At 39.3% G+C, this 12,524-nt stretch overlaps 1 protein-coding gene across 1 annotated transcript in view; it reads right to left on the bottom strand.

Moving 5' to 3' along the window:
* The window catches only part of WDR64 (WD repeat domain 64), a gene marked incomplete at its 5' end in the record, with an annotated part of 135,385 nt that overhangs the window by 84,704 nt on the left and 38,157 nt on the right, over positions 1-12,524 (bottom strand). The window contains 4 exons of the mRNA XM_084624940.1: positions 1,580-1,659; positions 5,412-5,546; positions 6,090-6,304; positions 8,896-9,006. Coding sequence (XP_084481066.1) covers positions 1,580-1,659; positions 5,412-5,546; positions 6,090-6,304; positions 8,896-9,006 — 541 coding nt within the window. The remainder of the gene's footprint in view (positions 1-1,579; positions 1,660-5,411; positions 5,547-6,089; positions 6,305-8,895; positions 9,007-12,524) is intronic.

The raw sequence follows: 12,524 nt of genomic DNA, 5'->3' as shown, positions 1-12,524 counted from the left end.
TTGGACAAAAGTCAACCACCATGCAATCTGTAACATCAGCTAATATCCATTATCCATCTCATATAAATAAAGCAATTACCAGTTTAAAGTTATCAGTTTAAAGTGATCAGTTATAACTCACAATATTGTAACAAAAATCTAACTAAACTATAACCATTGAATAAGACATCATTAAATACGATTTCTGATCAACTATCAGCATAATTAATCAAATAATACCTGTAAATGTGAAAAGTACATAGGCTCTGATCCTGCAAGCTCTTAGGCCTTGTCTACACTAGAACACTGTACTGCTTTAACAATACCAATACAGTTAAAGGGGTACAATCCCCTCTAGTGTGGATCCAGTTATATTGGTAGAAAGAGCTATTCACCTATGAGAAGGGAAATAACTATACCAGTTTTATTATACCTTTGTACCTGTGTAACTGTGTCCGTACTAGGACTTTCACCAATACAAGTATTTTGATAATTAAAAAAAAAAAAGTCACACTGCTAACCAAAATAGTTATACCAGTACAACTCTTAAAGCATAGACCAGGCCTGAAGCCCTGTCCACATGATAAGAAGGGTGCTTTTCCTCCTCTGAAGTTATCTTAACACAGTTGCAAATGCCCCTTAACACCAACATAGGCTTCAGTGTTAATGCTACAAAACAACCAGCTCACATGATTGTAAAGGTGTCAAACTGTGTCTACATAGGTGTTGCGGTGGAGTTTCCAATTGTGTTTAACTAACTTGATTGAGCTAAATTGATTGAAACCCCCGCCCACCTTTTTCATCATATAGGTACACCCTGTGGAATTTAACCTTAACACTGAGAAAGCCGGACAGGAGAGAGATAGGGAGCTACAGTGGGATGAAACAGATGGAGTCTGCGGGGAGGAGTGGCAAACAGAGCACAGTGGGAGAGGTAGTTCTAGGCAGTGAAACAGCAATGTAAAATATGGTTGAGCACTGGGGAAGAAATGGACTGGACAATGCATCAGTCCTGCAGCCTTCTTGAGGAAACATAGAGATTAGTAAGAAACCGGGGGAGTCACACCACTGATCAATGCCAATGGTTCTTGGGTCAGAAAGGGTGGCAAGAGGGAACCGTTAAGAACAGGTCAGGGAGCATTTCTCAGGTCAGCAGTAGAGGAGTCACTGTGGAAGGGCGAAGATGCAGTCCTGAGGTCATAGCTCATAAGGGACCGTGGGTGGGAGAAGGTAAGGAAACAGTGTTGCAGTTAGGAGAGGTGGCTGGGTCATTTTATGTATTCCCAGACATGGTCTTTTCTCTTTTATTAAAGACACAGGAAACAATGTGTGAGTCAAATCCAGACTGAGCATTCATCACTTCGGTAATCAGGCTCCAATCGGGGACCATGGCCCCATTGTGCTAGGCATTATATGCACATATAACAAAGTCCTGTCTCCAGGAGTTTACTATTTAAGTACCTATTATAATTATCAACCTGTTAAATTATTATTATTATTATTAGAGTTTATTTAGTGAAAAAATACAACAAATCTATTTGGCAGAAAATATTGACAAACATCACTGGGTCTTCATATATAATATAAACATTTTACTTACCTCCAGTAACAATGATATTTGCTTTTCCACAGTATGTGAAGGCATTAACTCCTCTTGGGACAGAAAACTCCCTGACAGGTCTGTAATCATAAACAAGACATTTGATCAGGTGGGAAATTTTTGTCAAAGTAGAATCTATAGCAATTCCAATCTGTTTTCCTGAAACTTGATACTGTGTGGTGGTTGGCAAGGGCTATTTTATCCAGACACACAGGTTGAACTGATGGCACAAAAATCAGTGTGGATGGGAAGGAGAGACTGTCTGTGCTGGGCACTCCTGGCAAAAACAGACAGATAGTATTATATCATGTTTAACGGGTTATTTTCACAATACTAAAGTATTTCTATATATAACATAGGCAGTACCTTATTAAAAGGAAATTGATTCATACATTTGTTTAAATTCAGTAACTAGCATTAGCAATAAAACTGCAGCAGGTTAGCTTTTCAGCTGAAATAGCATGATTTCTTATCTTGAATAGCTGAAGCAATGTAAGCCTGTAGCAAAGGGACCCCATTCCCCTGCAATAGCACCCTAAATTGAGTCCTAGAGGAATGAGGATGGCCTGCAACAGGAAGGCTGGTGACATTCACTCCAGATATGAGTCCTGACCTATCCCACATCCTTGCAACCAGGCACCCTCTCTGATCCCTGCCACACATCCCCTTCTTAGCTTCTTCGTAAAGAAAGAAGACAATCCCTTTCCAGGCATTAGCCACCTAGAAACTGCACAGTTCCATAAGGATTAGGACAACGAAAAACTACACTGATCACCAAGCTTTCTTCCCAAACCAAACAGCAACAGTGGTTCCATAGTTAATTGGGATAGTCATTTTGTTTGCATCACAGAATTAAATGTTTGAGCCACAGTTATTTATACAGAATGGTCATTTAATATATTTCTATTTTTAGAGTTACAAAATTAATTTTAATATTTGTGTATTCTGCAAATGTCTAAATATAATTTCATCTAGCTCCTCTCTGAAGCTCCTTAGGGAAATGTACTTCTTCCAACAACTGGAGACACATGTCGAATAAATGTTTAATGAGAAAAAAACCCTAAAGGAACCTTTGCATTTAAATGATATATAACACAGTATCCAGTGGTGGTGCATCCACCCCGACTATATTTTTGCCACTTTATCTCTCCCCCTCCTCACCTTTCTTGGGGTTATTTCCAACTTTCTAAACCTCTAAACATCTTCAGATAACATTTCCAGGCTCTGCTAGTGACCCAGTGAGTGACCTTGGTCAATTTGACCATTTTACTTTCTCTCATCTAAAAAATACACAGAATACCCATAAAACCAGAAGTTATGAGCTTGATGCAGGAATTACTGGAAATATATGGCCCGTGTTATGCAATGGGTGAAACTATATGACCATAATTGTTGCTTCTGCCCTTAAAATTCTACCTGACAAAGAGGCTGTGAGCGGATCTAATGTTTAGAGATCCATGAATGAAAAGCATTACTTATAGTTTCTACTCATGTCAAATTTTGTATGCCCATATTATTTCATTTCTTAATTTTGTCATAATTCACTTTCCCCAAAATCACAATCTGGTATAAATCTAAGTACCAAAGCCAATTTAACCATGTCTTGTATAGCTTCATTAGTGATGTTCTTTAATAAGTTCAACTACATGTTTAACCACCAAAAATATTTAGTTCCTTACATATTCATATTAGGGCTGTCGATTAATTGCCATTAACTCACGTGATTAACTAAAAATAATAATTGCGATTAAAACAAGTAATTGTGATTAATCACAGTTTTAATCACACTATTAAACAATAGAATACCAATTGAAATGTATTAAATATTTTGGATGGTTTTCTACATTTTCATATATATGGTATTCTGTGTTGTAATTGAAATCAAAGTGCATATTTTTATTACAAATATTTGCACTGTAAAATGGTAAACAAACAAAATAGAATTTTTTCAATTCATCTCATCATACAAGTAGTGCAATCTCTTTGTTGTGAAAGTGCAACTTACAAATGTTGATGTGTTTCTTACATGACTGCACTCAAAAACAAAACAATGTAAAACTTCAGAGCCTACAAGTCGACTCAGTCCTGCTTCTTGTTCAGCCAATCGCAAAGACAAACAAGTTTGTTTGCATTTACAGGAGATAATGCTGCCCTCTTCTTATTTCCAATGTCACCAGAAAGTGAGAACAGGTATTTGCATGGCACTTTTGTAGGTGGCATTGCAAGGTATTTACGTGCCAGATATGCTAAACATTCGTATGCCCCTTCATTCTTCAGTCACCATTCCAGAGGACATGTTTCCATTCTGATGACGCTCGTTAAAAAAATAATGAGTTAATTAAATTTGTGACTGAACTCCTTGTGGGAAAATTGTATGTTCCCTGCTCTGTTTTACCCACATTCTGCCATATACTTCATGTTGTAGCAGTCTTGGATGATGACCCAACACATGTTGTTCATTTTAAGAACGCTTTCACTGCAGATTTGACAAAACACAAAGAAGGTACCAGTGTGAGATTTCTAAAGATAGCTATAGCACTAGACCCCAGGTTTAATAATTTGAAGTGCCTTCCAAAATCTGAGAGGGATGAGGTATGGAGCATGCTTTCAGAAGTGTTAAAAGAGCAACACTCTGATGTGGAAACTACAGAACCTGAACCACCAAAAAAGAAAATCAACCTTCTGCTGGTGGCATCTGACTCAGATAATGAAAATGAACATGCGTCGGTCCACACTGCTTTGGATCATTATCAAGCAGAACCCGTCATCAGCATGGATGCGTGTCCCCTGGAATGGTGATTGAAGCATGAAGGGACACATGAATCTGTAATGTAAATATCTTGCGATGCTGGCTACAACAGTGTCATGAGAATGCCTGTTCTCACTTTCAGGTGACATAAATAAGAAGAGGACAGCATTACCTCCTGTAAATGCAAACAAACTTGTCTGTCTGAGCGACTGACTGAACAAGAAGTAGGACTGAGTGGACTTGCAGGCTCTAAAATTTTACATTGTTTTATTTTTGAATGCAGGTTTTTTGTACATAATTCTACATTTGTAAGTTCAACTTTCATGATAAAGAGATTGCACTACAGTACTTTTATTCAGTGAATTGAAAAATTCTATTTTTTGTTTTTTACAGCACAAATATTTGTAATTAAAAATAAATATAAACTGAGCACTGTACACTTTGTATTCTGTGTTGTAATTGAAATCAATATATTTGAAAATGTAGAAAACATAAAAAAAATGAAATAAATGGTATTGTATTATTGTTTAGCAGTGCGATTAATCACACAATTAATTTTTTTAAACATGCAATTAATTGCGATTAATATTTTTAATCACTTGACAGCCCTAATTCATATGCATTTTCATCATGAGCAAATTAATTAATGTGCAATATATTTGAATTTATGTAGAAAATTAGGAAAGGAATATGCATTATTCTTCAAAATAAGTTATTACAGCAGTTCAAGTAAAATCATTCAGTTGTTTTGTTTGCTTGGTAAATTTGCCTACTGATGAAAACCCAAAGCAGACAGCTAACAACATTTATTTTTAAAGGTTATGTGAAAGAAAATAACATATGGACAGTCCTTGGCATTTAAAAGTTAATGAGCAAAAACCAATATAATTTTATGAGGGCTCATTCTGTAGAGCTTTGCATGACTAATTCCAATTAATTCCAATTATATCTTAGTTTTAATTAGCCATCTTTTACAAATGACATAGCTACTATAATTGTAGAATTTTGAAATGTACTAATTTCCCATGTGGCTCTTTCAATGAAGAGTTTGTGCTCCACTGTGACATGCATGGCTCTACTTACATGTTGTCTTCTAGTCTCTTTAAGTCATCCAAAACGAACGAATGAACACTGTCTAAGGAGCAGGATCCAAAACAATTCAGGACAGAGATAAACTTAACCTTCACAACCCAGTCATCATGGAGTTTTCGTTTAATACTGGGGAGAAAAAATAGGTGGTTATTGTAGAATATATGCTGTGTATATTATAATAATAAGGACTTCCAGGTTGTCATTAAAAGTGCAGACCATGAACACTTGCAATTCAGAGCAAGAGAGGTGAGATACCTTAGATTCACCAGCTTCAAAGCCACAGACATTTAAAAGTTTACATAATGACACATTTCTTTCATTTGGAGACAGAGTAGGGCCTGCGGCACACAACTGAGCAGTACTGATTCCATCTAATAGAGGATAATGGAGTTACACCAGGGTAAAGCTGGACTAAAGCAGTGGTGAACTGGGCCCATTGACTCTTACTCTGTAGCTGCTCTGTGTGCAGATCTCCCACTGAAAACGATGGAGTTGCCTTCACACAACAGCTAGAAAATCAGGATAATTGTTTTAAAAGCTATTGTCATTCTTATGTTAGGCCAGGTCAATTTTTAAGCACTTTTAGAAGCACAGATCATAGAGAACCACAGTTTAATTATCCAATGAAAAAACTGCTAAAATGATAGTATTTTACCACAAACAACTTACTTCTTGAATTTCCTGGAGTCCAGGATCTGTAATTGTGATTTCTTTTTGGCTTTGGATTGCTTTAGTCCAAAGTCATCACTGGTCACTGTAAAAAGGTTGACATGACCCCCATCATCTCCCATTAGGATGTCATCCTTAGCTAACTGATCTCCTAAATTCACCGTAGAAACACAGAGCAGACAATGTTCCATTGGTTTGATGATGAAGCAATTATCCTGTGAAATACAGTAAAGAGCTTATTTGATACTGCACATGAGCCCCAAAGAAACTGAGCATAATCTCTACCATGCTCATGCATGTACATTAACATCTAATTCTTGTCTCAAGGTTTTCAAAATCTTGTCATTCCAGATGTTTTGTGATACCATAGACTCATGCAGCTGGTAAATAAATGGGAGTTTTGCTACGGACTTCACCGGAGCTTGGATTTCACCCTGGATTCATCATCTGGATTCTACTGTTCATTGACTTTATTGCCTCACTTTCTTTTGTATTCAACAGAATATGTACTTGCCATGCCTACCTTCTGTGAGTGTGAGAGAGCAAAATGCAACTGGCTTCCACTCAGAGCTATGTTGTTGAAACAATACACCACTTATGATATAACTGCTTGTATCCACACTGAGCATTGTGGGTTTATTCACATCATAGTACCTGAGAACTGATACTTTTGAGATAATTTCTTTTACCTTTTTGAAGGCAATTTCTTGATTTGACACCCACAGTCAAGATGTGTAGGACTTCAATAGTTCATTCTGTGGTTTTATCACTATAGAAAGGTCTTGTAGATATTGACCAAGGTAATTTACATCCTCAGGACATATCTGAGTTTTGATACATTAGTTGGTGCATTCAGTTCTCAAACTTCTTTCACTTTCTCAGAGCTAGGACTCATTCCCTCTTTGTTTATTCTCTGTCCCAAAAAACTTGATTTGGGGTAGGCAGAAAACACAGTTTTCCTTATTTAGCTTCAGTCTGAACTGATAGATTAGGTTAGAACTTCGTTGAGGGCTCTGTTGTGTTCTTCAATCAAACACTCATATATCAAAATATTGTTCATTACAACTACAGATTTTCCAAAGAAACATGGGAGAACTATAAAGGAACACAAATGGAGATGTAGTTTTCATGAACAATTATGAAAGCTGTTAGTGTGTGATCCTTTGATCACACACACTCTGAATGCAAAGCTTTTCTCTTTGTAATTTATTTCTGTGATGAACTGGCCCATGCAGTTAGAACACCTCCAGAGCTGTGTCAGGTGACTTCAGCTCTAGGAGAGGTTGAAGATGATTGCAAGTCCCTTCTGAGATGACTGCGATACCTGCTCCTGAGTGAATTTTAAAGCCTATAAGCTTTCCATGAATATTCAGTTTCACTTTCCAGACAGGCTGTGTGTCATCACATGTGATAGATCCATAAGCAATGGCTCTTGATTGTCTATCATATGAGTCAACTCCCTGACTGCTTTGATGAAGCAAACTGCAAAATGACCATATTTTGTGCATTTATTACACCTTGCACCTCCAGTGAAACAAACATCTGTTGGGCTACGAATTTTTCCGCATCTTGTGCAAGTAGACTGAAAGGCTTTGGAGTTTGACTGGAATTTGACCCTCATAGGCTGGGAGTTTCTGGTTTTTCAAGTTGCTCCTGCCTTTTGTTCTGCTGTTTGACCAGTTCAGACTGCTTTGCTATCTGTACAGTTGTGGCTAGGGTTTGGTCTGTTTTTAACGGTAGCTGCTGTTAAAGATTTTTATCTGTTAGCCCAATAACCATCCTGTCTCAGATATTTTCATGTTTTGCAAATCCAGGATCATAGTTGTCAGCCAATGGATGCAGAGCATTTATAAAACATTCAACATAGCTCCCTGGTTCTTGGATTCTCTGGTGAAAACATGCCCTTTCATAGACCACATTTCTCCAAGGTATAAAGTGCCCATCAAACATAGCCAGAACTCTTTCATAGTCACCTTTGTGACTGTCTTTAATAAAGTCAAAGGATTTAAAGAAATACTTTTCCTGCTTCCTCATAGCATAAATTAAAGAAGATATTTGAAACCTCCAGTTTCCTATGGCGCTTGTAGCAATTCAAAATCTTGCAAAATACTGCTTTCAGTGTGTCCATTGTGAAGGTTTGTCAAAGCTGAAGTTCTCTGGGGGCATTGAAGAGTGGCATGTTGATGAGATCCTGCAGCCTTTATTGCTTTTTCTTTCTGTTTGCAACTTTTGTTGCTATTCTTTATGTCTGCAATCTTTGTTGTTCCTTCCCTTTTTTTTTTTGCAACCTTTGTTGCTGTTTTTCTTCTGTTTCTTGTTCTCCCGTGGCACTAATCACACTGCTGAAACCATATCACGTACTTCTTGTACATAGTAGGTTGCAGAGCTAGATACAGACTGACTACAGACCATGAGGAAGAGGATAGGTAGTGGGGAGGCTGATAGGAGTTGTAGTCTCCTGCTTAATAGATCCATCACACTATCAAGCTACTCCAAAAGAAGGCTGCATTAAACTTCTTTTGAAGACTTGTCCACTAGTCCTGAAGCCTCAGACATTTCACTTGCCCCAGAAGGCCATTCTATTTCTTTCTTTCTTTCTTTCTTTCTTTCTTTCTTTCTTTCTTTCTTTCTTTCTTTCTTTCTTTCTTTCTTTCTTTCTTTCTTTCTTTAACTCTTCTGCAGGAACTCATTGTCACTCAATAGAATTCACCCTACCAGGCAGTTGGAACAGGGCTATATGATGTGAACACAAGGATTCTTTAGTGTATTAGGTTTTCTTTAACATTTGCATGATCCAAAACAATACCTGGCAGCTGCCTTGTGATTTATAATCCCAGATGACAACAGTCCTTTCAGTTACAGCAACAACCCGTTTGAGCTGAGTAAGATAGTCGCATCCAGTAACCCAGGAACTATCCTGATGAAAGAAAAGGGATGGTTGAAAGATTTAGTCCATGAGTAGGGCTCCTAGGTGCTAGGATAATACAAATAATCATAGGATAAGGACCTTTTATTTTAAGGTTCTTGTACATTTGATTTCATGAAAGTGAAGAATTTACAATTTATAAATTTGTTAGAACCAGAGAGAGTGTCAGTAATGTAGTTTTGCCAACACACTTCTGTTTGACTTATTGTTACAGTTCTTGGCTAGAAATTGTAGATTGTGTAGTGGTTTGGTGATGAGGGCCAGTGACCGTTATGGACTAGGTTAATAGGATCAAATTTGTTTTTATCTGGGGGTAAATCCAGCATCTCCCTTTGGCGCTGCCAAGGTCCCACTGGTGGTGGAACCAGTGCAATTCTGTTTTGCAATAGGAGAGGAAAGATGAGGGGATGCACCCCTTAAGTGTTGTGGATCCTAAATGTGCAGGGATTCCTTGCATAATAGCACAGAGGGTGCCAGTGAGGGTGATCTATGGGCATGTGAGGCCACACAAGGGGGCCACATTACAAAAGCAAAGGGCTACTTTGAAAACTGAGCTAAAGTAGTTTTAATGGAACGCTTCCAGAGCTGTCCCACAGGCTTGGGTGGGAGATGCCCACCTCAGACTGAATACTTAGGGTAGGTGCTGGGCTATGAATGTGGGCCTTGATGCAGGATTTGAACTTAGGTTTCTGGAGGTAAAAGGATAGGTCACTAATCCTTCAACCCACTATGCAACCTTGACCTCTACATGCCCCAAATTCACATATTTTCAGGGTTAAATCATCCCATTCTATCTACAGGCAGGATCTCAGATGAGTGACAGAAATGAAGAACTTTTATCACTACAGAGCAGAAATATTAGTATGCTGAGTTCTTCTAAATTCCTGTTAGTGCATTAGGAGAGATCCATCCCACCTCTCTGTTTAAGCAAATGAGATTCCTAAAGGAAGTGTCAGTTTGGCCCAAGAAGAGGAGCCACTGTTAGCTCGAAGTATCATAAATTTCTATTGTACTAGCATGGCTTTTGGTGAAATAAAGGCCATTTTATGTAGAAAAGATATTTCACCCCTTGCATGAAATATATATAAATGTAGCCTCCTTATATGTGAACCCAGAAGCTAGGTGGATATACAGTATATCTTTCCGTCTCCATCAATACGACAAGCAAGATTACTATTGCACAGGTCCCAGTGTAAACAACTGCACTTGAAAAACATCAGGTCAGATCCTTGGCTGGTGTTATTCAGGATAGTTCCCAGTGGCTCTTAGGGAGCTCTGCTGATTTATACTAGCTGAGAACCTGGCTTATAACATGGATTTGGGACAACCTCTAGAAAATGCTAATTGCATTGGAAGTGTTTGGTAGGCAGCTGCTGCTACTGCTGGGACTTATGTTTCTGAGGAAACTGTCCCTACCCAGGAAGTGACTCTAGGAAGAGGATGCATAAAATAAGCACCAAGGGTGCTGTGAGAGCTGCTACTTCAGCTGCTGCTAGCACCCCAATTTCCACGGCTGGTCAGATTTTTTGATTCTGCTGTTATTTTAAAGGATCCAACACCTGATGCTACCGCACTGCTTATGCCTGGGGGAACTTCTTCCCTTCCCACCTTCCTGAAAATGTTACTGCTTCTGATTCAACCTTCAGACTTTATGGATGGGGAATATTTACCTACCAAATATCAACTATCACTCTGTGTGTGTGTGTGTCCCCACACATGCTGCTCGTAACCCATTTCTGAGCGTTACTGATGGTGTACTCTATTGTAGGTAGCTGGGAAATGTTGGTGTTTCACAGGTTCTAATTATTGTTTGATAATTTTCAGTCGGTCTTGTTACCCAAGAGTAGTGTGTGTATGTGGGGTCATTGTAGGCATTTGTAATAAATAATAACACTAGTTCATATACAGCACTTTTCATCAGCAGATAACAAAGCACTTTACCAAGGAGATATCATCCCCATTTTACAGATGAGGAAACTGAGGCATGGGGTGGTAAAGTGACTTGCCCAAGGTCACTCAGCAGGCCAGTGGCAGAGCTGGGAATAGAACTCAGATGTCCTGCATCTTGGTCCAGTACCCTCGGTGGCTAATATGTTAACAAGTAGGGAAAGGGTCTCCTTTATGGTTAGGTTTGTTATTCAATATTTATAGTACTGGGCCTGGAATTCTGTGACAAGGTAAAGGGTTAACAGGCTGTCAGATGGTTGCTCAAGGCAGAGTATAAAAGGAAGGGGAAGCTGAAACAAAGAAGAACTAAGAAGAAAGGTGTGTCTTTGCCCCTCATGGCTGGTTGGAGCAAGGAAAGCCCCTGGGAATTACTGACCAGTATCTTTCAGTTGATTTCTTTTTGTGTTGCAATTGTTGTGTGAGCAATAAAAAAAGTCCAAAGACAGGGCCTTAAAAGACTAATGCCTGCAGCTTTAGTTCCCTTCCCTGGCTAGTGAATATGTTGACTAGCTTACAGTTGCATTTTAGCATGTCTAGGAAAAGTGAAAGAAAGAACGTCTATATAACTACAGGCTTGTCTACACCTAAAACGCTGCAGAGGTGCACCTGTGTTGCGATAGCACTTCAGTTAAGAAACTACCTGTGCAAACAGGAGGGGTTCTCCTGTCAGCATTCTCCTGTTGGTGTAGGTAATCCACCTCTCTGAGAGGTGGTAGCTAGGTCGACAGGAGAATTCTCATGATTTGAATAGCTCCAACTAGGCATTACTGGATTACTTCTAGTCAATTCCCTCCCTCCTGTGAGAAATTCTGTTCATTTGCACCCATGGGTGGTGCGTATAAGAGGGTTGGGGAGGCTTAGCCTCACCAAAAAAGAGTGGCCCTGCAAGGGAAAAAAATGCTGTAGGTGGCCCAGGCTCATCTCCCTTTAGAGGTGTGCCGGCCCACTGCCTTTGGAGCACTGCCACCAGAAGCTCCCTAGAAATGTAGGGGGCCACTGGTACCTGTGCTTTGACCCTGCCCGTGCTACGTCTGCACTCTGCCCTGAGGCCCCGCTCCTGCTCGGACTTTTCACCCCTGTGGCAGAGAGGAGCGAGCAGTAAATGGGACAGGGCCTTGGGAAAGAGGCGGAGAGGGGCGGGGCCTCAGGGGGTAGGGCCATGGTCCAGCCACTGCTGGCCCCCCTTTCTAGGGAGTTTCCGGCGCTTGCGTAAGCCTCCCCAAATGAAAGAGTCGTGTGCCACTTACGTTTACATCCTCTTGGGACACTCAGTCTCTAATGGACCTTCCTAATACAATCAGGGGAGGAGAAACCTGGTGTTTCAGAAGATAAATTACAGCAGTAATTTAAGGAGAAATCTTATAATACTAAAGACAAAAGAGAAGGAAACAAATATGTTTTCTCCTCCATGTAGTTACACATCCTTGTTGGGGATAATTAATTCTAGGGTGGAATTTTCAAAAGCATATAAGTGACTTAGGTGCACAAGCTCCAAAATTAATGGAATGTGTGCTCCTAAATCACTTAAATTAGAATGGTAAGAATTTTTGGCAGTCAGAAAT

This window comes from Lepidochelys olivacea, assembly GCF_965140295.1.
Source record: "Lepidochelys olivacea isolate rLepOli2 genome assembly, chromosome: 3".
Lineage (NCBI taxonomy): Eukaryota > Metazoa > Chordata > Testudines > Cheloniidae > Lepidochelys > Lepidochelys olivacea.
This window is presented reverse-complemented; position numbering and strand designations above follow the sequence as displayed.